Source organism: Neodiprion virginianus, chromosome 1 (genome assembly GCF_021901495.1).
Source record: "Neodiprion virginianus isolate iyNeoVirg1 chromosome 1, iyNeoVirg1.1, whole genome shotgun sequence".
NCBI lineage: Eukaryota > Metazoa > Arthropoda > Insecta > Hymenoptera > Diprionidae > Neodiprion > Neodiprion virginianus.
The window spans coordinates 5223156-5247539 of NC_060877.1; the positions used below are offsets into that span (position 1 = coordinate 5223156).

Here is a 24384-nt window from a genome sequence, read left to right on the forward strand (position 1 = left end):
AAATATATACATATATATAGCAAGTTATGTACCTAGGTACGTACCTATGCTTGTTCCTCAAGGCGTTGCGAGCTTACGGAAGACCTAAACAAACATGCGCCCAGTGCACGGGGTGGAAAAGAATTAGAAGAGTGGCGCTGCCTGAGTTTTATTCCCTTCTATAATATATCCTTACGTCGTCTCATCCGAAGTTTGTTTTTTCATTCTATACGTACAACTCGACGGTTCTTAGTCGTTCCATAGTCAAAAGCTGGCCGAGAGTGTAGGCAGGCGGACAGGTAGTAAATGTCTCGAGGGCACCTACTCGTTTCGCGGCAGGCTATTTTACTTTAACCAACTTAATCTGGGAAGCAAACATTCACACCGAATCCTCCGGACAGCTCATCCGCTAGTCTACGTTTATATCGCGCGTCGTATTTATCTGATCGTCCGTTTCTTCGGGAGTAGGTACAGGTGGGTAGTTACTTTTACCTACTGTAGGAACTCGCAGGTGCCTCGATGCTCCTATTTCGACACTCTTGATTCCTTTCTTATACGTGGAATATCACATATAATATATTATACATCTCATCCGCAGTGGTCGTAACGATATCCTGACGCCTAATCTCGATCCAACCGAAACGTCGTATTTCCGCCCCTCCGTCCAGAAATCCGTCACACACGCTCGCCTTACAGAATCGACGATCGTTTTCCATCCACGCGTTGCGTGTAATATTGTACAGCCGAATAATATAGATGGTATTCCTCGATTACAACGAATCGCGGTTATCGTCACCTGGTGAAATTTCAAGTCACGTAAGTTAGACCTCAGCTGCAGTCTCTGTGTGCCTTTCACGACGACGATGCCAAGGGTATTTGATTGAGCAGGTGCAGGTGAAGACTCGGGTGAGGCTAGATACTTTGGTGTCGTGACTGCACCGGAAATTAACCGTCTAGCGACTGATCATTGCCCATGATTATCGGCCGACAAAAGAGTCGCGCAAGGAATTCTCATCCGCATCTTTTATCATCGTCGTCCGGTTTCAGACTCCCTCTGAAACGCGGACTAGCATCCCGCGATGCACTTGTTACCGACCATCGACGATCCTTTAATTTGTATTGTATCCTTACACGCACAAGGGCCCGGTGTAGATTTTCAAGGTTGTTTTGCAGTTTTTACGTATAAAATGTTTGCGGATTCTCCGAACAGACATGGACGACCACGAGATCCAGTCGACCGTCGAGTCGATCCTCGGACCAGGTGTGAAGGTCGTTGACTGTGAAAAGAAGTCCTGCGTTAGGGAGGAAGAGGTTCTCCTGATAAACGGGGTTCCCATTGCCCTCGAAGGACCCGACGGGATCGCCATCAGGGAAGCCATGGTTACGGGACAAGTTCCCCCCTGTGATCTTCTCAATCAGATACTCGTCAGAGCTGGGATACTGAGGTAGAACATTTGAGCCGTTGAAATTGACTGGCGTACGAATGATAAATTCAGTTGAAAATTGACCGAAGACTGACGCGGACGGGAGTTTTTGATTCGAAATAGATTTTTACAACGATCGTTTCAGGATCGCTTGCGCAAGTCCGTATTTCTACGCGCTCGTTTGTTCTATCATGGGGAATAATAAATTTTTAAGGGCGCCGGTGCGTCTCGAGACATCGCTCAGCGTTAAATCGTCGGTCGTTACCAAGGAAGAAGTGACGGTGGCTAGAGGCGGGAAAATCGTCGACGAACGAAGCCGAGAGACCAAAGAGAACAACTTTTATACGTCGTCGACGAGCGAGATATGGGAACCGGTTGGAATTATTCATAACCATCGGAATCTCAAGCCCTTTGATAGCTCCGACGAATCGAGGCCAAATTCTAACGCAAGTTCCGATCAAGGATACACGACTAACACGAGCAGCAGTCACGTGCTCAGGGAACGGGGCGGCGCTTTGCCGGGATGTCCGATATGCGAGGACTCTGATCCTGACTGCAGGCGACACTGTATTCGAGGACTCGGACTCACCGGTTCCAACTCGTCGAAGGTACCCGGAGTCCAAACGACCACCTCAGCGGTAAGTTACACAGTAAGAAAATACATATACGGATCGATCTCTTCGTTGTCATCCGAGTTTGTTCTTTTCCTTAAGACAGGTTCGGTTCATATTTTATTTTTCACATTCGTATGCTGTATATGCGATTGTCCAACGCTAGGATCTAAAATTCACGATGCACGCAGTCCAATTGGTGCGTTAATCGATACCTCGTGTTATCGATCGGTAGAATGTCGAAGTGAATTTTACTCGGTAGTTGGCAACTTACGACAACTTGTTTAGTATACACTATATTGTTATACACGTCGTGATACCAAGGAGCTATTATTTCGATGAAACTGAAATAGGAAAATCCGCAAACAGTTTGTAGAAAAGGTTGCGTGAATCGAACTTGCGTATTTTGTCGTGTAATAAATCGACAAACACGCGCGTATCGAACAACCGGAATCGAGGAAGCCAATTAGGAAGAGATAAGTGATCACTCTGCACGAATCCCACGCCTAGGTCTATATCTGTTGGGTATACTTTTGTGTCTTTTGTAGTGCCTGACACGTGTGTTCGGACATTATACGATCGATTATGTTTTTTCTTGGGATTTTTATCGTACCCTTCCTTCATCTTCTTGTTTTTATTCTCCTCCAAGATGGAATAGATCCACCGAGTTAATTCCCGTCGAAGAAGCAGAAAACCTCGTATATAGCAGCGGCTTGCGATCGAGTCCAGGTTTCCATAGTAGGAAAGGTTCGTTCGAGTTACTCTCGGCTCCGAAGTAGACGACGACGGTGAATCGTGTAGAAAATACACAAACGTGACCATATCTGGTCGACGCAAACCGTGACAACCGACTATACCTAATGTAAGAAAGTTTCAGGATGCTGTAGTCGCGTTTATCCGTCACGTGTGTACAATATTCAATACATATACATTATACACGTGAAAGACGGTTCCGAGTTTCTTTTACCTTGCGATTAGTCTACATAAGTAACATATATGTATATGTATATAACGTGTTACGCGTATTATTTTTAACCAGAGTACGATGGTCGCTTGGCAAGTGTTGAAAAAAAGATGAAACGCTTTAGAGAAATGATTATCGTCTTACGACAGACTGTCTCGTTTTGCGCAAGGATCGCGACCTTACTAAGGATTGATAGTTTTACCGTACATGTGCAGAAAAAAGAGAGAGAATTAAAAATAAGAAATTAACAACAAATAGAGAATTGTTCCTTACGCACTCGACCATCACGTCCGAGATACCAGACTCCGGCAAACTTGAATCTAGTGAATCTAATTACACTTGATTAGGCGTCGTTAGAAGAGCCAGACACCGGATCGCCTAGCTCGACTCGGATGTCGCATAACTCATGTCAGCACATGTTCTCAATGTACGCAATACTCGTTACCCTATCAAATAAATAAATCACTTGCGAGTCTTTGACGTTCTATATAATTTTTTTCTTTTTTTTCCTAGGTTTAGATCAGTCACGTGATATGAAAATCACCGGGTTGTGCTGGAAGTGTAGGTCGCTCGCATAATCTCGCAACTGGCAAAACACACCGCGACTATTTTCACAATTTACGATAATGAACTAGCCATGAGTCCTGACTCGCATCTCCCTCCCTCCCTCCTTCGCTCGTGAATTTTCCCCTTCTCGTCTCTCTTTATCACCATGTGTCCGTAAACTCGTTATCATCGTGCTCTAATTGTAGGCGCGCACATTGTAAGCTGGTCTTTTCTTTTTTGTTTTTCTTATCGCTGTAACGTAACATGCTTTTGGTCTAATCGCGGTCAGACTTCGTAATTTGATTTTCGTACGCTCGCAACCGCGAAGAAACTATGCGGAAGAGGAGGCGAGAAAGGAAATCAATTCCACCGTTTGTGCGGAGTGCCGACGAAGTCGCGATCTCTATGGACTCTGCTCTTCGTAGACGTGCGGTGAGCTTCGGCACGTTGCCTCCACGATTAACAATAAGTCCAACGCCCACGCATCGTGGCATTCGGTCGTTCATTCTTTCGGTACAAGGCCTTTAAGGAGACCGACCGGCTACCTTGATCGGCACATGAACGCTTGTAGGACGCTATGGTGAATTAGTCCCGTAAGATCGTGATGCTCGGTGTTAGTGGAATAGTTGAATTCAATTCGGGTCACTGTGCGAGCCACGTGCGTTACAGTATAAGAGGCGCCTATAATACGCTCGTAGACGCACTAGAACGCTAACACGTTCCTCGATACCTGGATACGTGGAAATATGTCCATTATCGTTACCGTAATTCTTCCACCTCGCGGTCTGAGGAGTCGGTGCAGTAGCTTCTTTTTTTACCCGTCCATGGGACTGTGAATACTTGCCTTCGTATTTATACTTCGAATATGGTAATAGCGTTTTACTAATTTTCTCTTCTCGCGTACATTAAAGCTCATTTTTCTTCGCTCTCTCTCTCTATTTCTCTCGTTCCTCTTTCGTTTCAACCCATCCAAGCTTGACTTATGCGATACTGTGCAGGTGTGAACAGAAATCGTGAATCATACATCACACTCATTTCTTGAGGCGTGATTTTAACCAACAATCAATTTTTCGCAGCTTCTTTTACTCAGTTCGTCGAATTTTGACTAGCAGGTTTTTTTGTAAAGTAATTTTCAGTAGTGTCTTCCTCTTAAGGCCAAATTGTTGTCGGAACGAAACAAAATGCGAGTTCGATTCTGTACGAATTACGCGACAATGACTCCCAAAGTCTCACGTCGGCTGTATCGCCAGTCATTGTCACATAATTCGTATACAATCGAACTCGGATTTTCTTTCGGACGAAATACAAGTTTGCCGAAAGCTCAAGGCATTAATTAACACTACTGTGCAAAATCAATCCCACCGCGAACGAGTCGGCAATGCAGATTGTTTATTACAGATGGAAAAGAAGAGCTCGTAGAGAGTACGTGTATCCTGCATCAGCTTACGAAAGCTCTGACCGAATGCGGGAGAAGCAGTCATTTTTGCGCAGTCGGTAACCGCGAGACCTTGACTCGATTGTCGGTAACTTTGATCCAGCCGACGGCTTTGCTGGATCCTGTAGGGTCCTGAAATTGTTCAAGAAACCTGGGTACGGATAGGATTTATATTCTTTTGGTACATCGATTCTCCAGAATAATATACCATCTGCTGAGAAAATTTGTGTTTGGTAATTTCAGAGCTTGCGAGAAGTAAATTTGAAATAAAATTATTCCGAATATTGTTTTCTTTTTCGTTTCATTTCATTTCTGGCCTTGCGCGACTCGGCTGCATTTTCTTTCGACAACTATCCCGCAAACTGTGACGAATGAAGAGTGAAAGAAGAAAAGAAAAATGGTCTCGACAAAGTGCATAGATTTCGTCGTTTGATATTAGAAATCGATTCATCGATGACAAGTTTGACAGAAACGGATTTGGAATTTAAACGTACAGCCGAGCGCTCCTGACGCCGGATGAAAATCCACTGATGTATGTATTTGACGCGCCTGTATTATATTCGTTGCGTGTGAGCTGCTCGTGCATACGCGTCTGTATTTGTATTAAATAATGCGGTACGCGTTGGTGGGCGCGTATATCCAGAACGTCGTTTCGTTCCGCAATATTCTGCAGGATATTCAACGCTCATGCATAAAATGCAATTTGGTAGCTTCGGGTTCCCGGTCTGATGGTCCACGCGGTGTGGCCACGCTTCGAAATTTAATTGGATTTATTGATCGGCTTTCAGATTGCCATTTCCTACAGGCTTAGGTATATGCGCGGTATACGCAACTACATATACAGAATCGTAAAGCGTCTACACCTGTAACAACCCGTCTGGAGTTAAACTTGTGTTCGGTCGATGTGTAAAAATTTGATTATTTTGCAAGGACATGCATTTCTGATGTCACACCTTACGCGAGCAATTCAACATCTGATTATCGTGTCAATAGCTTTATTACGCGATCGGATAAATAAATTTCCTCGATCAATGATCCGATCTTTCTTCGTGGAGTGGAACTGCTCCATCTAGGATCGTTGATTTTCGTACCTTAGTATTTATTAGAGGTGCACGCCTTATTTTCGCTGAGTCTGTATTCTACTTTATCGTACTTCACAAAAGACTAGGCTACCAAGTACGGTAATAACAGTACGGGATCAAAAAATTCCCTTGAAATGTTACACGAGCTGTGGTGTTCTTCAGAGTTGCCTGCTTTTCAGGTATCCGCGGATTCCCTCGTGACAATGCTTTACCAACTCGGTCTATACGCTCTACGGTGAAGAATGTTGTAAAAAGTGTGAAAATTACTTCGTTCTTCGAATATCCTAAAAGAGGAATAAAATACGGGCACCACAACGGTCGGGATGAGTATTAAAATTTTTGAAAATTTGTCGAGATTTTTAAAAAATAACAATTCTTAGATAGGTTTGAATAAATATGAAAAATTAACGGCTGTAGGAAAAATTTTTAGCAAACAAGAAGTCCTTTTTTGTGATCGAAGCACCGTATCTAATGTTCCGAAGAAAATCAAAAATGGTGAGGGATTATCGTTGGTCCAGTTGATATGGAATGCCCCATATGCACTGGAAATCAGTGAAAAGTCACCGAATCTTCAGTGTATACGCACTGACATATTTATAACTTTTTACCAATTGAAATTTAGAGAGTGCCGAGGCACTGCAGTCGGTGTAATAAATAATAGCGAGAAATTTTCTGTTATCTATAATATACGGTTCGATTATAGAACGGCGGATGTAACATGTTTTAAAGGAAATGTAACGAATGTCAGCCTGTCGTGAAAAATAAAGTACAATCTTGGAACGGATGACAGAAATCCTATAACTCGCGGCAGTAGGCTGATCACGTCTTTGAAAGACGTCAGCTCTTTTGCCTCCGCCTTCTTCGTTCTATTCGAAATTCAACTTCTGCACCTTTATCCTTAACATTTTTCCTCGAGGCTTAAAAGTTTCCAAATTTATTGTCATCTTGAAATTTCGCCTCGTTATCGGGTGACGCAGATTCGATTTGATTGAAATCACTCACGGAACAGGCCTTCGCCAAGGATCGGTTCGGATTCGTCCGGGTTCTGGTCTAGTTGTGTATAGTTAGCCCGGCCACTTGTGCGTCGTACTATTAATACGAACTTCCGCGTCAACTGGTCTTTGACGGTGTAAAACACGACTGGGTTGGCAGTAAGCGATCGAGCCCCCCCGCGAATTGTGCCGGTTTATCCCCGATTCGTCGTATTACGTACGGCGGAGAATCCGGTCGAATAAATCAAACGGTTGGATACCGTCCGAGTTGTGAATAATTTGGAAACTTCTTCGTCAGGGAGTAAAACATAGGTTATATCGCGCGCGCTGTTTTTTCATCGTGAAATGATTAACGTTCAACGATATCGCCTACAGCTCGCGATGAAATTTATTTATCCTTCGTACGAGGTTTTGTTTTATCCCCTTACAACGATTCCTCCTCCATGTATGGGTGAAAAAATCGCGACGCTGTGATTGAAAATATATTATCCGTAGAGAGTAATTGCGCAGTGTCGATTTGTGAATTTTTTCGAGTTACGTTTGCCGATCGTTTATTCAATCATCGATGATAATTCGTTCCGAGGCGTCGTTGGACAGAAGCGAAGAAGAAGAAGAGAGGAAAGAAAAGGGAGAGGAAGACACGGAGGGGGTGAAATATGGAGAATATTGGTGGAAGTGAGGCTGAAACTTTGCCAACTCTTTACGGATTAATGATTGCCTTCTTGACCGGACTTGTCGGTTACGTTCTTTGGGTAAGTCGCGATGAGTCGTTCCTTCGCTATCTACGCGAAAATCTCTTCTCTGCAGAATTGCCGAACTTCAGACGGCGGTCCGGCAGTTTCGTTTTTTCTCTCCATTTTATCCAACGTCGACGGAATAATAAATCACGAATCTAAAACGAGACTAGAAATTTCATCCTGAAAGGATCGCTTCCCTTCGCTTACTCTCGTGTTTTTTGTTTTGTTCTTCTCTCTCTACCTTTTTTATTTTTTGTTTTTTTCCACTATACCCCACCCTCTTTCGTCTCTCTCTCTACCAAAGCACGGTGTACCTACATCCGCGCCGTTCGAATGCCGTGCAACACACACCCTCCTCTGACAATCCTAGCTATTCAGGTCAATAGGAATCGATCTATTTCCGTCAAGTACACGCTAACCCACCACCGATTCTTCCTCTTTTACACACGTACATTTACACAGCAAGACAGGCACGGACACAGACTGGCGTGAGCCAGTTCAGCTTTTACTCCAGTTCTGTTTTATCTGCCTTGCCTGCGTTAGCAAGACGCCGGCACACATTCGCTGATCCAGTTCGTATGCGTATACACAACGGGAAACGTGTAAATTTTGCCCATCAGCACCGCGGAGGATTTTTCATAAATTATTGCCACGCCTTTTGCTCGGATCATTTCTTTGTACCAGATTGTTTTTTCTCCCATTGCGCGTTGTACTGGCAATGTCGTTCGGACGTTGATCTGTCGTTATAACCCACCGTGCCATCTGTAATTATCGTTGATTCCCAAGTCGCGTTTTATTTTGCAGAGGTGAAATGTTTGGAGCGTAGAGAGAGAGATAGAGAGAGAGAGAGAGAGAGGAGTAGATAGATGGGCCCAGCCGAGATTCTGGCAAAGTATGTAGTTTGTAATATTCTATGGGAAGGGCTGAATAATTATAGTACCGTAATTAAGATGCCGTCTGATTATTTCGTGCCAAGGAAGCAACGAAAGCAGCAACAGCTCAGCACGAGAGCTATACGGACAAAAGTTCTCGGGATCATTACAGCTTCGTGTTAATTTACCTACACTGATTCCTTAACTACGTGCTCCTTCCTTACCTCGGCCAAGGAATCTTATCCCCCCTTTCCGAGATATTTTAATCAGAGTATAGTCCGCGTGTACCCAAGTTGAATTCCTCCCTTCAACAAGGCGCACAATAACAATGAAAAGAGAGATAATAAAGGAGAGAAAGATGATTGGTTAGAGGCTTTGCGTTTTAGGTATTCTATTTTATGAAATTGATCGATGGCGATGATATTCATGTCATTGGTCATTTTTATTAATTTGCATTCAACGATTCTTTGACTTGACTCCCATTTCATCATTAATATGAGCAATGTCAGCAACGGCAATCATTTGCTGACTGAAAATCTTGTGTCATCGAAATTCAAGTTATCTTAGATTTATAGTGCGTCTGCGGACTCGTTTTTATTTCGTTAACTTGGGTGTGAATTGGGGATTGGGGTTAGTTGGATTGCCGTTCGATTGGAAGTGGGACATTTCTTTTCCATTCCCTCATTCCGCATTTATATACTTTTTCTCTTTCACTCTCTCTCTCTCTCTCTCTCTCTCTCTCTCTCTCTCTCTCTCTCTTTCTCTCCGTCTCTAGCGTCTGAGTTCGAATATTCGAAAAATTTACCTTTCCACGCCCTTGTATAATTATAGCTTCAAATACTTCTCTTTGATTAACACAATTCTCAAGATCGTATTCGTCAACTGTCAGCGACGGAGCTTCACATTCCCTCGTTTGAATATCGCACCAATTCTTCACAAAAATGCTCTTCCTCACTGAAATATCTTCCGCCCATAATCCTTCTGTAACGCTTCCATCGCGGTAGATTCTCTCGGCATTTTAATCAACCATTCCGGGCAAAACGACACGATGAATGTCAAACGGCCTGGAATTGATCCGGTTCGGTGATACTAACAATAAGACCAACTGTTGGTTCTCAACGGATGTTTCCTCCGGCGTTACGATATCGCAATGCACGTAACACCGAAATGCTTTCGCAGATAACGCATATTTTTTCACGTCTTCGAACCATCGACGAGAATCGAAAGCGTACTTTAAATTATTCACAAATAGTGAATTGCTACCCTTCGTATCGATGTCGGATGACGAAAAGAATCAGTTGTGAGCTTTTTCAGCGAAGTTGAGTAAAGATGTTCAAAGCTAACAAAGCATTATCTGAATTTTTAAAGACAGTTGAAATTATCAAATCCATCCGAAAACTGTTCCGCGGGGTAATTATTTTTGTGGCCAGTCTGAATCGATCAACCAGAGAGTTCGTATTAAACCGAGTTCTGGCACATGATATCTGTAACCGCAATTAATTGGGAAACTGTATAATTACTTTCGGTCCCGGGGTCGGTATGAATTGAATTGAAATAGCTGTTTGCTGAAACGAAGACTGGGTACATACACCTGAAACCCTGATTTCTTGGACACCGTGGTTATAGTAATTTGTTCGATCCACTGTCCATTCATCGTTGTTGAATGATTAAACAAACACCGAAACCGCGGACTTGCGCTGCTGCCAAACAACCGTTGGCTTCGGTCGAATGAATTTCCCCGATTGATTGTTGTCGGAAACAGATCAACTGCCTCATTATTTTTCTATCGGTTATTTAGAAGTTAGCGAACGGCACGCGACTATCAAATTCAAAGAATCGCCATTCGACACAATTTCACCGCAATCTTGACGGTGGTTAACCCACAAAATTCGCCATGAGAGAATACAAAATCGATCTGGGAATATCAAAGCCCGTCACGTCCATGTGCCACCTTAATTGCATCTCGGGGATGATTAATACCGGCTCGTTAATAATCAGTAATTAGTCAGGTAGGCATATCCATCCGCAGCTTCGTCCGGACGTTCGTCTCTAAATACGGACCGCGGTCGGTTATTCACTTGGCGTAGCTATTATACGCGATCCCTTTAAAATTTCAACCTGGTTGAAACTACCTCACCGTTCGCAACAAAGGCAAACGATGTTCTCGCAGCTGAATACGACGTCTCGATGAATAAGGTACGGCGAGTTAGTACCGAACGAATTGTGTTTATCCAATACGAATTAGTACCTACCCATAGGGTACCTAAGACGATGGATAAGCCGTTGGTAAGAGTCGATCCTCCGTTTTAAACCGGGTTGGGTAGTCCTAGATCCGTTAATCTGTCGCGTTCTCCTTATGTAGCGATGATCATTTGCTCGTGTTTAGCGATTCGGTTACCGCGGCTTAGCTTCAGCCTGAGAACAGAACCCTTCTGTTGTCGACAGACGTTGAGATTTCCTCCGATCAACCGTTAATGATTTTCGTTGAAATATCGAGGCGCGTGAGTTACGCCGATTCGAAACTTGAATAGCGGTCTCGATTATTTGGAACCAGTATCAATTTTCGCCTCTCATTCTTTCATCAACGAACTCCTCCCGAGTCTTCACCGTTTTTTAACAACACTTGTTAGGTGCTTAACTCAGGAACATACCAGCGCATTTTCACGCCGTTGCCAATACACACTGGGTGTCTGCAGGTAATCTACCCCCAAAAGTCTTACGGAGCTCCCGTTTACCTCCAACGCCATCGGCACATGAAGTTGGTCTTTTATCGAGTCGGCCTTGTTAAGGATGTACGGGCTATACATTCTTACATAAAAAGTAAATCTCGTCGACAATATTGAATACTTTATGATAAGATAAAAATCGGGAAAAGATCGACCACAATAACGACGATAAGAAAATTAAATTTGAATGATGATAATGCCCAAAAGTTATCAGCAAATTGTTTATACAAAGCATTGTTTAACAAATTTTTTTGAAACATTATTTTGTGAAATGAATTCGTGGATTTTTTTGAATAGACATCAGTTTTTAAAGAATCATCTCATTATTTTGAGATTTATTGATAACTTTTGGGTATTATTATTATTATTCAAATTTAATTTCCTTATCGTATTTATTGTGGTTGATTTTTATCCGATTTTTATTCTATTAAAAAGCATTCAATATTGTCTAAGAGACTTACTTTTTTTTCAGAATGTATAGTCAGTACATTCTTAATTACGTGCAGAAATTTCCCATTTGTCGCAATTCTGTCACGTGCTTGGCTTTCAATGTTATTTCTTCATAAGCTCGATACAATTCTTGCAAAATCGTTACCCCCTTTTTCGTTGACTAACGATCCCGTGGAAATAATTCGTTCGCATTGTTCTCCGTTGATGATGCTTTCCAACCTTTGAGGAGATTAATTTTGCTGACCGACGAAAGAAGAGACGAGTTTACCAAGGGTTCAAATAAATTTCAGTACGGTTTGAGGAAAAGCGAGGTAGAGAAGAATATTAAGGAACCGGGCGAATCGCGTTCAGCTATATTTTCGCCATCTGTGACCAACATGCGACGCGACCATCTCCGTATTTACTACCGAGCTCCGCGGTGTGGCCGGTGCAGCGTGAAGATGAAAATATCCCGAGTTCTTCATTTTCCGTGTAACCCGTGTAAAAGTTTTCTCTTCATATCCCCGCTGTAGTACGATAACAGTGAGGAAATTGGACGATTTTATTCAGGTGTCTAAAGTTATGAATAGAAAATGCTCACCTCACTCAATTTCCGATTCCTCCTCGTGTTTGGTCTTTTATATTATAATCTCAATCGTGGGGTCACGCAGTTTCCTTGAGTATTTCTTTTTTTTTATTTTTTAACTCTTCGTTCCACCTTCCATTCGACAACGTCATTTGTGAGTAAAAGTTTTTTTCCCTCCCCCGTTATACTCGAAGTTGTCGTCGTCGATGGGCAATTCAATTCTGAACATCTGCTCCTGATATTCCTTCGGTCTTGTTTTATTGTTGATAACTTCCAAGACTGCAGGTCTATTGTCCCTTGGCTCCGTTATCCCCTCGTTTCGTTTCCTCGTGTATCTACGATTACCATCGCCGGCTTCCTCGGCTTTCACAAGCTACGACATTCCTACGGTGTAGTAAATCAATCACATCTGACTTGTTCAGTTTATTCGGGCCGACCAGTTAAGAGCCCTGATAAAACTCGTTGGTCCCCGAATTCCGTGTTCCGAATAACTCGGATTCCTCGCCAAACGACGGAACGACGTAAAATCGTTGTTCGCGAAACGGATTTTCACCGTGGTGTCCAGGGAAGTCTGCTAGAATGATACCGCGGTACAGGAAACTTGTACAATCTCTTCCACTTCTGCACCACCTGGCGCAACCAGGAATATTGATGAACCCACGGGACGCGATTGTTTTACCTCGGGGATCAGCGGGAATTGCCGATGGTAGAGTGTATCGACCACCTTCCTTTCATCGTCATCGAGAACGTCGGTGTTGTTTTTTCAACGAAACGTTTGACTCTGCGAAATATTTTCAGTCTCAGTTTTATCGGCGTGTCTTCCGTTCCCTCGCGATCTTTGATATTTCCTTTTACCTGTACGTATTTTTCATTGCCTGAATGAAAAACTCTGGCAATTGGTAAATCATTGGGAATAATAACCTTCCGGGAATAAACACACGATCACGATCAAAAAAGTGAACGATTTTTGATTCGTTTGTTGAAACGACATGAAATGTTTCTCGATGGCGTTTTAATTTCACCCCTTAACGTACAGATCCATGTAAATTTGAGATATCCGAGCAAGCTTGGCTCTCTGTTCACGTTGGTCACTGTATCCTAAGGGTTAATTAACCGTCGGAAGATAATCGTTACGAGGTAAGCGCGCACTATCTTCAGAATGATACGTTGCACTTAAACGAGCGTCTCTTTACGTCACTTGGTTAACTGTACAACCCTGCAGCCGCGTGGCAGTCCGCTGTCCCGCAGATAAGAAATAATAACACCCCACGTCCGTTGTTCGCAGCGTGCCAATTTCGTACCCCCGTTTACAGATATAGAAACTTTTCCTGTACAGCTCTTAACGCGAAAGTTTTTCCTATTTTCACGGTAAGAATGTATCTTTAGCCAGATATTGTCCCTGCAGGTCAAACTTCTCTTACCACGTCTGTGTATTACATCTGCGTACTTGTTCTTTTCGAGCCTCGATTCTTTTCGCAAAATGAAAAAAGCGAAACGAAAAAATCAAATAAAAAGGTATAATTACAGACGTGGATTTGTATTATCATCTTTGTTTCAGGTAAGTTTTTTGAAACGTATGAGAAAATATAGGCCAAAGGTGAAGAAACTTTTGGGAAAATTGAGCGAAACTTTGACGTTGTACTATCGGTGGATAATTACATGGATACCGTGAATGTAGAAATTTGAAACATTAGTCGCATCGTTGACTAGAATATAATTGGTACCGCTCTCTATAGGTACTTCAGCGTCGACTTGTTTGCCGTAAAGTTTTGTTAATTGAACACGCGTTGTGCAACGGCTACGGAGATGAACGGTGTGTACAAGTGTATACAATATATAGTATTCTAACTTGATGCTATAGCGAGCGTCTGTCGCTATGTTTTATCGCTTGCTCGTGATATGGAAATGTGTTATTTTATTCGAATTTAAAATACCCCGCGTATTGTACGACGAACGAAAGCGAATTAAACAACGAAATTGTTGAAAAATGAAAAGTTTTGTGCGATTAAGGCGTGGACTTTTATATCTCGTTTATAAATGACTTTTAAAATTTCTTTCTTTCTTGTTCATTGATTTCGCTGTGCTTTTTTTTCACGGGGATAGGAAAGAGACGGCGGCGAAACAGTTTAACATCTTACCCTGATGTAGATTTAAAAGGGAGTCTGTACAACTCTCAACGTCATTCTTATCTTCTTTTCTCGGGTGAGTGAATCGTTGCGCCGATCGAATCTAGACGCCGGTGAAGCGTTGCTCGTTTTTCACGATTGTCCCTGGAGTTACAAACTGGCAGTGTAACGCCCTTCCTGAGTTTTAGACGTAAGATTATAGTCGCCGTAGTCAGAGAGACGCGAACAAGCTTCGGAGTGACGTGGATGAAATTGGATGGGGGTAAAAATGTCGAAGGATTAGAAAATAGAAGCGTCGAAATGGAGAATTCTTACAAAAAAGCGAAAATCTATCTTGCAGAAATTTAAAATTGACAGAAAGCCGAAGTATAAAAACGTCAAAATTTAGAAATGCAAAGTAAAGAAAGCTCAAGTATTGAATCGACAGAAATTTTATATTTCTATTGATAAAATGTGCAGGTATTTTACTTTTGCATTATGCTCGTTCATTCCGATGAATCTATATTTTGACTTTTCTATGCTGACAATTGTCGTATAACCTATCTGTAGCGTTAATAATTCTGAATCTATTGTAATATGAATATTTTTGCGATAATATAACGAATCTGATAGAATTAAATAGATAAAATTTTTCACCATTGTGGAGACGAAACAAATATCCACGATATGTTCGGATACTATAGCGTGCGTGTTATCGGATGATTCGAACATCAAACAACCCCGGAATTTCAATTTGCTTTCCAACGAGTATCGAGATTGATTAATTACTGAGTAATTAATAACCGTGTGTGATCAATATAATTGGTACAATCACAAACCAATTTGACTTGACCAAATTAAACACTGCAATGGTAATTATTTTGTACGTTTGTATCAGGAATAAGGTTCTCTTATTTTGTTAAAAAAAAAAGAACCTTCAAAAATTTTCCTCATCTTCTGTAAAGTTGTTGTTTATATTTTATACACCCGTGATTGACTAGCAAGAAAGGTAGGTATAATATTTCTGCAGAATGGGGCGTTTTACAAACGATATATCACATAAAGTAAAGTGAAAAAAATAATTGCCTTCAATCCGTTGCTTCTTGAAAAAATAGATTCTTCTTCGTCAAACTTTAACGTATCTGGAACCAGAATTGTTGGGACACAGCTCGAATAGGAAGACTAATCGATACGAATTTGTATGATATAGTATATATAATGCACGTATATACACAGATATATAATATCAAGTTTGCAAACAATTAACTGCAGCGGTTATCTACGCTTATCGCAACCTGTAGTCGATAATCCGATGACAATAGGTTGCAACTCCATCCGAGCGGACACCCCGTTGCTTTCAGGAATTAGTCGATCAATCGATGATTCCTTCACGTCCAAACGATAGCCGCAGCCGGAGCTGATCGAAATTGCGGCGAACGGTGGGATGATAATTTTAACAAGCCTTGAAATATCGGAATAACAGAAACGATCCGATGCCTCGGAGCTTTTTTTTTTCACTCTCTTCACTCCTCGTAAGGAGAGTCGAGAAATTGACGTTTTCCGTCAAACTGATCTTGTCCGAAACTTTTTTATCCGTTCGCAGACGAGCCGCGTAGCGTTTCGTGTTTCGTTTCGTGTTTCGTTTCACCGCGACCTGATCCGTGCAGACCTCCTTTCCTCTCATCTCTTTCTCCCGATATTCATCCCGCACGGAATTTTTCCTCACCGAAAATCTTTCACCCGAATAATTTTTACGGTGAAATTCTGTCTCCTGAAATACTCTGAAAAATTTCTAAATTAATTTTTCCCTCCACCTTGTTTTATCGTCGTTTTTAGCCTTCTCGGCTGTTTCATTGCTGAGGTAAATAATTTCATCCCCCGATCGATCTCTCCGCACTTCCAACTTTCTCATGTTATACCCCATCGGGAATTCACCATTCACCTTGATCCACTGGCACACTTTTTCCCTAAGACGAATCCGCGCCTTCGTTTATCCGCTACGAAATATTATATACGAATTCTTTTTCTCCATGTTTAAGGGAAGCAAAAGTTTCGGACCGATCTCCACCCCCAACTAACATTCTAGCTAGTTGTTTGACGGGATTTGATCTCGTTTCAAATCACTTCATTTGCATCTCGGTATTATTATCGATATCCGATATCCGCTCTGTTTTCGGATTCTGATCACGCAGCGAATTCTTTCACTCAGCTTCCTAATCCCATCACCGCACTTTTCACCTCGTTATTAATTTTTTTATTATTATTATCGTTTACTCCGATGTTTTTCATCTTTTCACTCGTTTCTTTTTTGCGGTGGTTGGTGTGGACGGATTTCGGATATTTCTTCTTTATGCTTTTTCCATTTTTCATATTTCCTTCGCGAGACCTCCTTGATTTGTTTCTGCCATTCTGATTTCTCTAGTCCCATATTTTCATCCTCATTGTCGCTCATTTTCCACTCTGCCTGTTTCTTGAATGAAAATGTTTTTTAACGATAAAAAAGAAAAGCGCACCTGAAGTTCTCAGGAATCATTGCCCTTTGGTTTGCGATATGTCGAGTGAATTATTAATATCAAGCTCGATTCTTACGCAGTTTATAATTTATTAGTGTTTACCTGCGTGCTGTTGACTGCTTTAGCATCGTCGGTTGAGTATTTTGTGGCCAAGTTGTGTTATTTATATGTCTCGAAACTATCATGCTTTTGAAAAATTCTCTGGAATCGAAGTAATCTGAAAAATCGTAAAAATATGAAGTAGGTTTAAATTCAGTACAGTGTCTAAAATTATCTTTTCGAGATTTATAATGTCTATAAATAGATCCGTTATCATATTTATATTGGCGAGTGGATGTGTCTACAGAAACCTGGAAAAATAAACATTGTAAGAAAATTTTCGAAACACATCACGTATAATGATTTATTCTTATCATATTCTTTTACTATCCTCTTTGCTGTGTCAATTCCTGGGCATTTTTATTGCCTCGCAAAGAGTCCGAGCCCACGCGTTTCGTGATTTAATCGTAAACCAATTGAACACGGCTTAAATAATAATAACAACAAACCGTGTCTACAAGTACGGCCGAGAATTCAATAAAAATCGTATTTACAAATTCTGTACTTGATATGCATGTTTTATATATTTTTTTGCAACTATAGTTGCGTAAATTCTTTTATGGAAAATCTAATTAAATTTGTTCGCAATTAGTATAAACCTCGATTCGTATAATAACCAATCTTACAAAAAAAAAAAAACAAAAAAAAAAAACCGTACAGCATTTTAACTCTTGACTCTGTATGCCAGAGTCTCGGAATATCTCGCAAATCATCAGCAACCCTCTTAATTTTAAGACAAGCTTTTATACATATTATGTATTGTATACACATATACGTATGTATATAAAAAGTATGGGAAATTCCATGCGAACCCGACCAATCTTTGACACTTACCATTTTTCATTTTGTTGAAATTTTTTTTCTGCATTTGTCCCAACCTTGAAACAATACCGTGATTTTTTTAGATTTTTTGTCCGACTAGTTGATTATTTATAAATATTAATAGTGATTTTGAAAAGGATGTTTTTAAAATGCTCAAAAAATTTCCAAAAACTGTATGCCCGGTCTTGAAATGTTTGGAAAAGAAAAGACAGTTGTTGAGAGTGTTTTGAGAATTTTGAAAAACGTCCTTTTTGAACCACTCTCAATATGCATATATAATTGACCAGCTGAACTAGAAATCTGGAAAAAATTCAGGGTACTATATCAGAGTTGAGACATTTGCAAAAAAAATTGTGATGAACATCAAAAATGATTAGGGTGCGAAGTTGTTTGGGTTCGCACGGAATTTCCCATATACACTATATATCAAGGGCAGGTTTCATCATTTTTAATAATCGAAGATGTGATATCGATATCGACGGGTGACCGATTAAACGTGTATTGAATTTTGTTGGACAAGGGTCGACATAGTTTAATAGATATTGCAGAATCAGAGTGTCGGCCCGATGTTACGGTGGTCTAAAATTGTCCAAGAGACAGCGAGAGCGAGTTTTTATTTTTCATTTAATACAGCCGAACGGAATGTACAAATCGCAGAATTTATCGTACAAATTAGATTCGTGTGATTTTATCGTTGATTTACATTTGAAAAAAATATTGAAATTGTAAAGATTATATTCACTTGATCCGAATATTAATGACGCAATATTTTTTATACCCGCGCGATTTAACTCGCGTTTCAGATAAAAACGAGTGTGAATAAATATGCCAATGTTACGCCATGTTCAGAAGAACCGTTTCATCAGTAGAAATTGATTTAAATTCCGTAAATCTTCACATTAACAATCAACGGGCTTTAAAAGTAAGTACCCAGGATTGTGATTATAACTCCCCTCGAGTTTCTCCCGCCTTTTCCGCACGCACTAACATCAGATTTTTACCAGAGCAATTCGCGTCAGAGAGGTGAAAAAACAAACACCAAAAAAAAAGTCGACCACTCAAAAGCGCGGAAATATAACGCACGTGGAAAGATTGAAAAATTGGTTGACAAAGATGTACGTAAATTAAGCGTAGGTACTGAATTACGAGTTGAACGATGAAAACGAAAATGAAAATGAAGTGAGAATTCGTAAAACGTCGCCCAAAGTTCCGGCATGCAGCTGAATTTGGGATTGCGGTAAATTTTTAAATCTTCGCAGGTCGGCGGTCTTGTTTCAGTTAATTAACGACAAAGTCAAGTGGGTAGAACATTTAAAAAATATGCATGAAACAAGGGGGAAAAAAAGACCGAAGTGCGGAGATAAGATTTTTAAGTATTAACAAGCACTCACCCGGGGCTCCAGCCTCGACGTAATTGTTCACCGGGTCGACGACGAGGAGAAAGCTCAGGGCGGGTCCGATCGCCGAGGAAGGCGACGCCATTTTCATACCGGGTTGCGTTGTTACAGGTAGTGAAACGTTTAACGTCCACCGCAGAGACGATACCGAGGTGGAATATACACGTAACAACGCATCACGCCGAATCGCGGGGGCTTGAGAAGTAATCGATTAATTGCTCTTGAGTCGTTCGTTGAATCGACTGGTTTCGAATTTTAATACAAGAACGATCAACCGAGCTTGCAACACCTGTAGAGGTATCTTGAATTACTGTTTATTACACCGACGCAGGTGAAAAGCTTGTACGTAGGGTTTTGGAATTGAAATCTATTAAACCACAGCTTCGTGAGTACCTATAGCAATATCGGAAATTGAAAGGGAAAAAAAGGTATTGAGAAAAATCAAGGTAAAAGTAAGACTGTACGTGATATATAATTAATTAATTGCGACTGGATTCAAATTGGAGTTGCGCCTGGATGTTTGTTTGTTGAAAAATTTTCGCGGATTATTTTTCATACCGTATCAGTTGACCGTTAGCTTGATCGGTTAGTCAGTAATTGGCTTGGAGTTTGTATATAGTTGGTGGGTATAGGTACTGATTTCCCATCTGGATTTCTCTTATTTTACTTTTTGCCTCGATCCTATGCTTTTTCAATTGAGAAGCCTGCGGGCTCTGGAAACCCTTGGGATACCTGAGATTCTATCTCTGAAAATGCTACTCCGCGATGCTGCGGAGATAAAACCGCGGGCTAATGAACAAGCTGGAAATCTCGTGCTTATCAAAATAAACCGAAACACCGCCTTTGATATTTGCTTATCGGTTATAAGTTTGTTTATTAATCGACGTTGTTACTTTACTCACGAAGGGAATGTTTTCATATTTATTAGAATTTTCAACCGGCTTGTTGGTTTAACGCAATTTTTGGCGGCATAAGTGAAATTTTTATTTCTTCACTATACATGTATCACGCATATGCCTATCTACGCTTTTTATTTTGCCATTTAATCCATTCAAATTTCCATCATCCGAGCTTTTACGATCGGCAATTTCCCCGCCGCGATTTTTCTTCTTCCTTCAATTTCCGTTATTTCCTTTCAAGATTACTTATAGGTAGGATCTCTGCGGAAAGAAGAGTGAATCTTTACTTGGAGAGAAAATATATATTCGGAATCTCTTTCGTCGAATTTTCGCACATGATTTATCAAATTTTCTTTACCGTAATTTCGCTGGTTATTTTTTCATTTTACAAGCAAGGCGGGTACCCATTTTTTATTTTTCTCAAAATTTGAACCGATTTTGAAAAACACTAGAACCTTTCGGTTTTTCATTCCTCTATAAGCGATTTAAAGAAAACTTTTACGATTACAAAAAATTGAAACAATAAATAAATATACTCGTAAAGATGTAATTCAATTTTACGATTCTTGAGTGCGCGCGTTATGGCTATTCGTACAAATTCAATAGTCGTTTCATACATTAGTGTACTTACACGTAATACGAATTTTTTATATCATGGTCGTTGGATTATTTTTACGTCACGGAAGTTTCGCGTATGCTGGAACAAGAGAAAAGAAAGGAGATAGCGTAACGGCATTTGATAATTCAATTCTCATACCGACTTCGTTCTCGATTCGTTCTTTCGCGAAAAGGAAAAAGAAAAAAAGTGATCAATTCTCATAAATGCACCAGTCACGTTGCGTCCGCCGATATAACGAGACTCCAACAGCGAAAGACTGAGCAGATATATTCGTTATAAGAGTTATTTTAGGATTATTACCAATTTTAATATATCCAACTTTATCTACCTACGTATTACGCGTAATAAAGTCTGAAACGTATATGTATATAATGGGTAAACTAAACTTTCGAAATATATAATATACGAGAAAAGTTGTCCCATTTGTCTCATATATGTATAACAATGTACATAGCGCGTGCAGTTGAAGTTTTTGCAATTTAAAACCGTGCCGCGCAAACCGATCAATCTTGTTATTTCAAAATTATTTTCCCCGATAGCTGTTTCATGTACTCGGTCAAAGCTACCGCATATATAATATTCAACGTAATTGAAATTTTACTTCTACATCATGTGCCGCAGTATCTAATATTATACCATACGGCTCTGCACGAGCGTATTGCAAATGCCTGGTTATTATTGTAACGTTTTATGACACGTATTTCTTTGCAGATATGAATAAAACGTTATTCAGTTTACACACCCTTAACTTCGATCAGCGGTTCGTTACGTTATTATACCTACAGTAAAATTGACTTTTAACACACGAAAGTCCGGGAATAATTTCCGCGAAATTTCAAAGAAACTTCGATGATCCTTAATTGGTGCATAAACGACGAAAAGGATAATAAGTCTATCTGTAAGCCTGTGTCGTGCACACCTGCGGCGGTGTTAAAGCTTCGAGGCGAAATTAGCGACAAGTGTTTAAGGCTTGTGCGGCAGAAACGCAGGGATGTACAGGTACTATGTTTTATTTCCGAATAGTAGAATGCGGTACGTGTGAATCTATTAGCATTTCCAAGTGGACAAGGGGAGATGTTCGTCCACCAGTTCGGCACCAACTATACTTACTCGGTGTGGGGTGAGAGATAAGAGCAAAGTTTCCAACGATCGATAATTTTGATATAACACGAGGGTAGGAATCGGCGCGGAGGAGACGGGAAAGTTAAACTTGCAGTGTCACCACACGAGCTTGCCAGAGAGTTGCCGCAAAAGCTTCGCTTCAAACTAGTTCAACTGGACGTGCGGTCATTGTAATAAACCAAAAAAAAAGAAGAAATTAACGCAAAAAAAAAAATCTCTTCTCATTCTAACACGACGTGCACTTTTCCCCATCCGCCTTTCGATGCAAAAATACGAATTTTCGAACGAGATAATGATGTTTTGTAAAAATAAGTGTCATTCATTATACAAGCTTGAATTTATCGAGTTCAATGTATTATAATTATCATCCTATCATTATATACAGATATTGATAAATTGATACAGATAACGTTAAAAATTGACGTTATCTTCTTTGCAAACTCAATGATTACCATTAAAGTTGAAGGGTTAGATTTTCAGATAATTCTTGTACGAATTGCAAGGCGATGTATTCTTCGCGCAAGTGTTTCAGTTACCGTTAATACAAAGTTGTCCGTTTAACTCATCCAGTTTTCGGTTCTTGTCAGTTCTAAGGCGGAGTTCGTCCTGTTGATTTAGGGTTAGGCTATCGCGTGTTTGCCTTAACTTTGTGCGCAAACGTTACCGATAGAGCATAGGCGCTTGCCTGTATACATTTATACATGCATATCCATACGTATGTCGCGTATCATCTGTCCCGCACACCAAGTCTGCATTATACGTGTAACGCTTTGGTCACGTTTCAGTTGGTAAGGAGTGCGGAGTATCGGGAAGAAAATTTTATGCCGGGTCATATTTACGAGGGCAATTATCGTTGCCGCTGTTTACGGACAATGTATTGTTACAAATAAAGGAAATTTGTGTTTACTGTTGGTCTACAGGCCACATTAGGCGCCCAGAACTGACGGATTATCGTTAGTTCGTTTTCGCTGTTCAACCTGCTGAAGATTCATGCTTATTGCTTTGCACGTATTCAATTCTATTATCGTACTGTTAGTGGTGGGTTTTACAATGTTCAAATTTTTTTTACAGCCTACGATTTTCGGCACTGTGGCTTCCGATCTCAATCCCAAGGATGGCAACAGTCGAAGGGTGAGTTCTTTGTACTGTAAAAATTATTATTCTCTTTTGACGTTGTTTCATTTATTTATTTACTTTTTTTTTTGTTTACCCTTTGAGCGATGGTATATATTGAGGATTGTATACCGTATTAAATATTAATATTGTCTACAATTACAAGTAACCCCGTTTTTTAATGATGAAAGAGTATTTGAAACCCCAAATAAAAACCCAGTCGTTTCAAGGATTGCAGAATTCAAAAAAAAAGAGAGAGAAAAAACTTTCGAGGTGTATAAATTTTTCTATTCCGTTTGGATAAAGAGAGCGAGAGTTGGTGAGAAAAATAATCACAGTGTTTATAGAATGACATAGACGTGAGATTACGAGTCGAGGTGTCGTTCTTATTTCAATTTATTCAGTATCTCATTCCTCGTTACGTAAAAGAAACTATTCGAATGTTGAGAGAAAAAAAAAAAAAAAACCGTTCACTTTGCGACCTGAAAAAATCTCTTCCCCGAGGGAGATTCTGAGGATTCAAATTTGCACAGATCAAGATTAATGATTATCCCTAACCGTGCTACTACGGATTGACCGATATTCGTATTATATATTACTATCGTAGACCGATATTTAGCGCCGAATTAACCAGTAAAAAAAAAAAAAAAAAAAAAAAATTTCACCTCTCACCCGTATCAACTCGACCCTGTCTCGCCTGAATAATTACTCGGGTGTAAGGAATCCGTTCCTTTTATACGAAATATATCGAATGGTCGGAAATCGTGAGAGATCCGCCGGCTGGTCCGCATCCGCACGGAGGTAATCGAATCTTGGATAACGCGGCTCGGCGAGTGGAAAACCGCCACACGAGACACACACGCACACACGCATGCGTACGGATTCGGCTTACGGGGTGGCCGCGATGCAGCCGCGTGAAGGCAATTTGTCACCTTTAGTGAGGTGTCCCGGTGTTTGGTTGGTGTAGGGCTAGATTAATTACTCCTGTCCTGCAGCGGCGGGATGCGCGAGGAAAGGTTTTACCCCTGCAAGTTTGTTTGCCTCCTGCGGCCGGTTCGCGACCCCGGACGACCTTTTGCTCGTATTTCGGTGCTATTGCTTGTCCGTCGGCCCGCCTAGTTTCGGTTTAAATCTGATACGAAGACCGACCCGCTAATGAAACTATTTTCCTTTCCGCCGTACGAGGCTTTCGAGTTTTCGTACACGCGGTATTCAGCCATCGTCAAGTAGCACCACCTACGGCAGCAGCGGCGGCAACGGGAGTTTCGGAAACCGAATTATACCTATGCAAATTTCAGCCGCACAACCCGAG

At 40.8% G+C, this 24384-nt stretch overlaps 2 protein-coding genes across 3 annotated transcripts in view; both read left to right on the forward strand.

Moving 5' to 3' along the window:
* LOC124302535 (uncharacterized) overlaps positions 1-5229 on the forward strand; it is a 39341-nt gene extending 34112 nt beyond the window's left edge. The window contains exons 2-4 of one of the 2 annotated variants that reach the window (XM_046758807.1): positions 1190-1424; positions 1618-2041; positions 4923-5229. In XM_046758807.1, coding sequence (XP_046614763.1) covers positions 1192-1424; positions 1618-2041; positions 4923-4943 — 678 coding nt within the window. In that variant the 5' untranslated portion in view covers positions 1190-1191 and the 3' untranslated portion in view covers positions 4944-5229. Of the gene's footprint in view, positions 1-1189; positions 1425-1617; positions 2042-3491; positions 3580-4922 lie in introns of those variants that run through there. The other variant, XM_046758816.1, reaches the window with a different exon arrangement.
* LOC124302430 (uncharacterized) overlaps positions 1-24384 on the forward strand; it is a 190934-nt gene that overhangs the window by 58522 nt on the left and 108028 nt on the right. The window contains exon 3 of the mRNA XM_046758623.1: positions 23031-23090. Within this exon, the coding sequence (XP_046614579.1) occupies positions 23031-23090 (60 nt within the window). The remainder of the gene's footprint in view (positions 1-23030; positions 23091-24384) is intronic.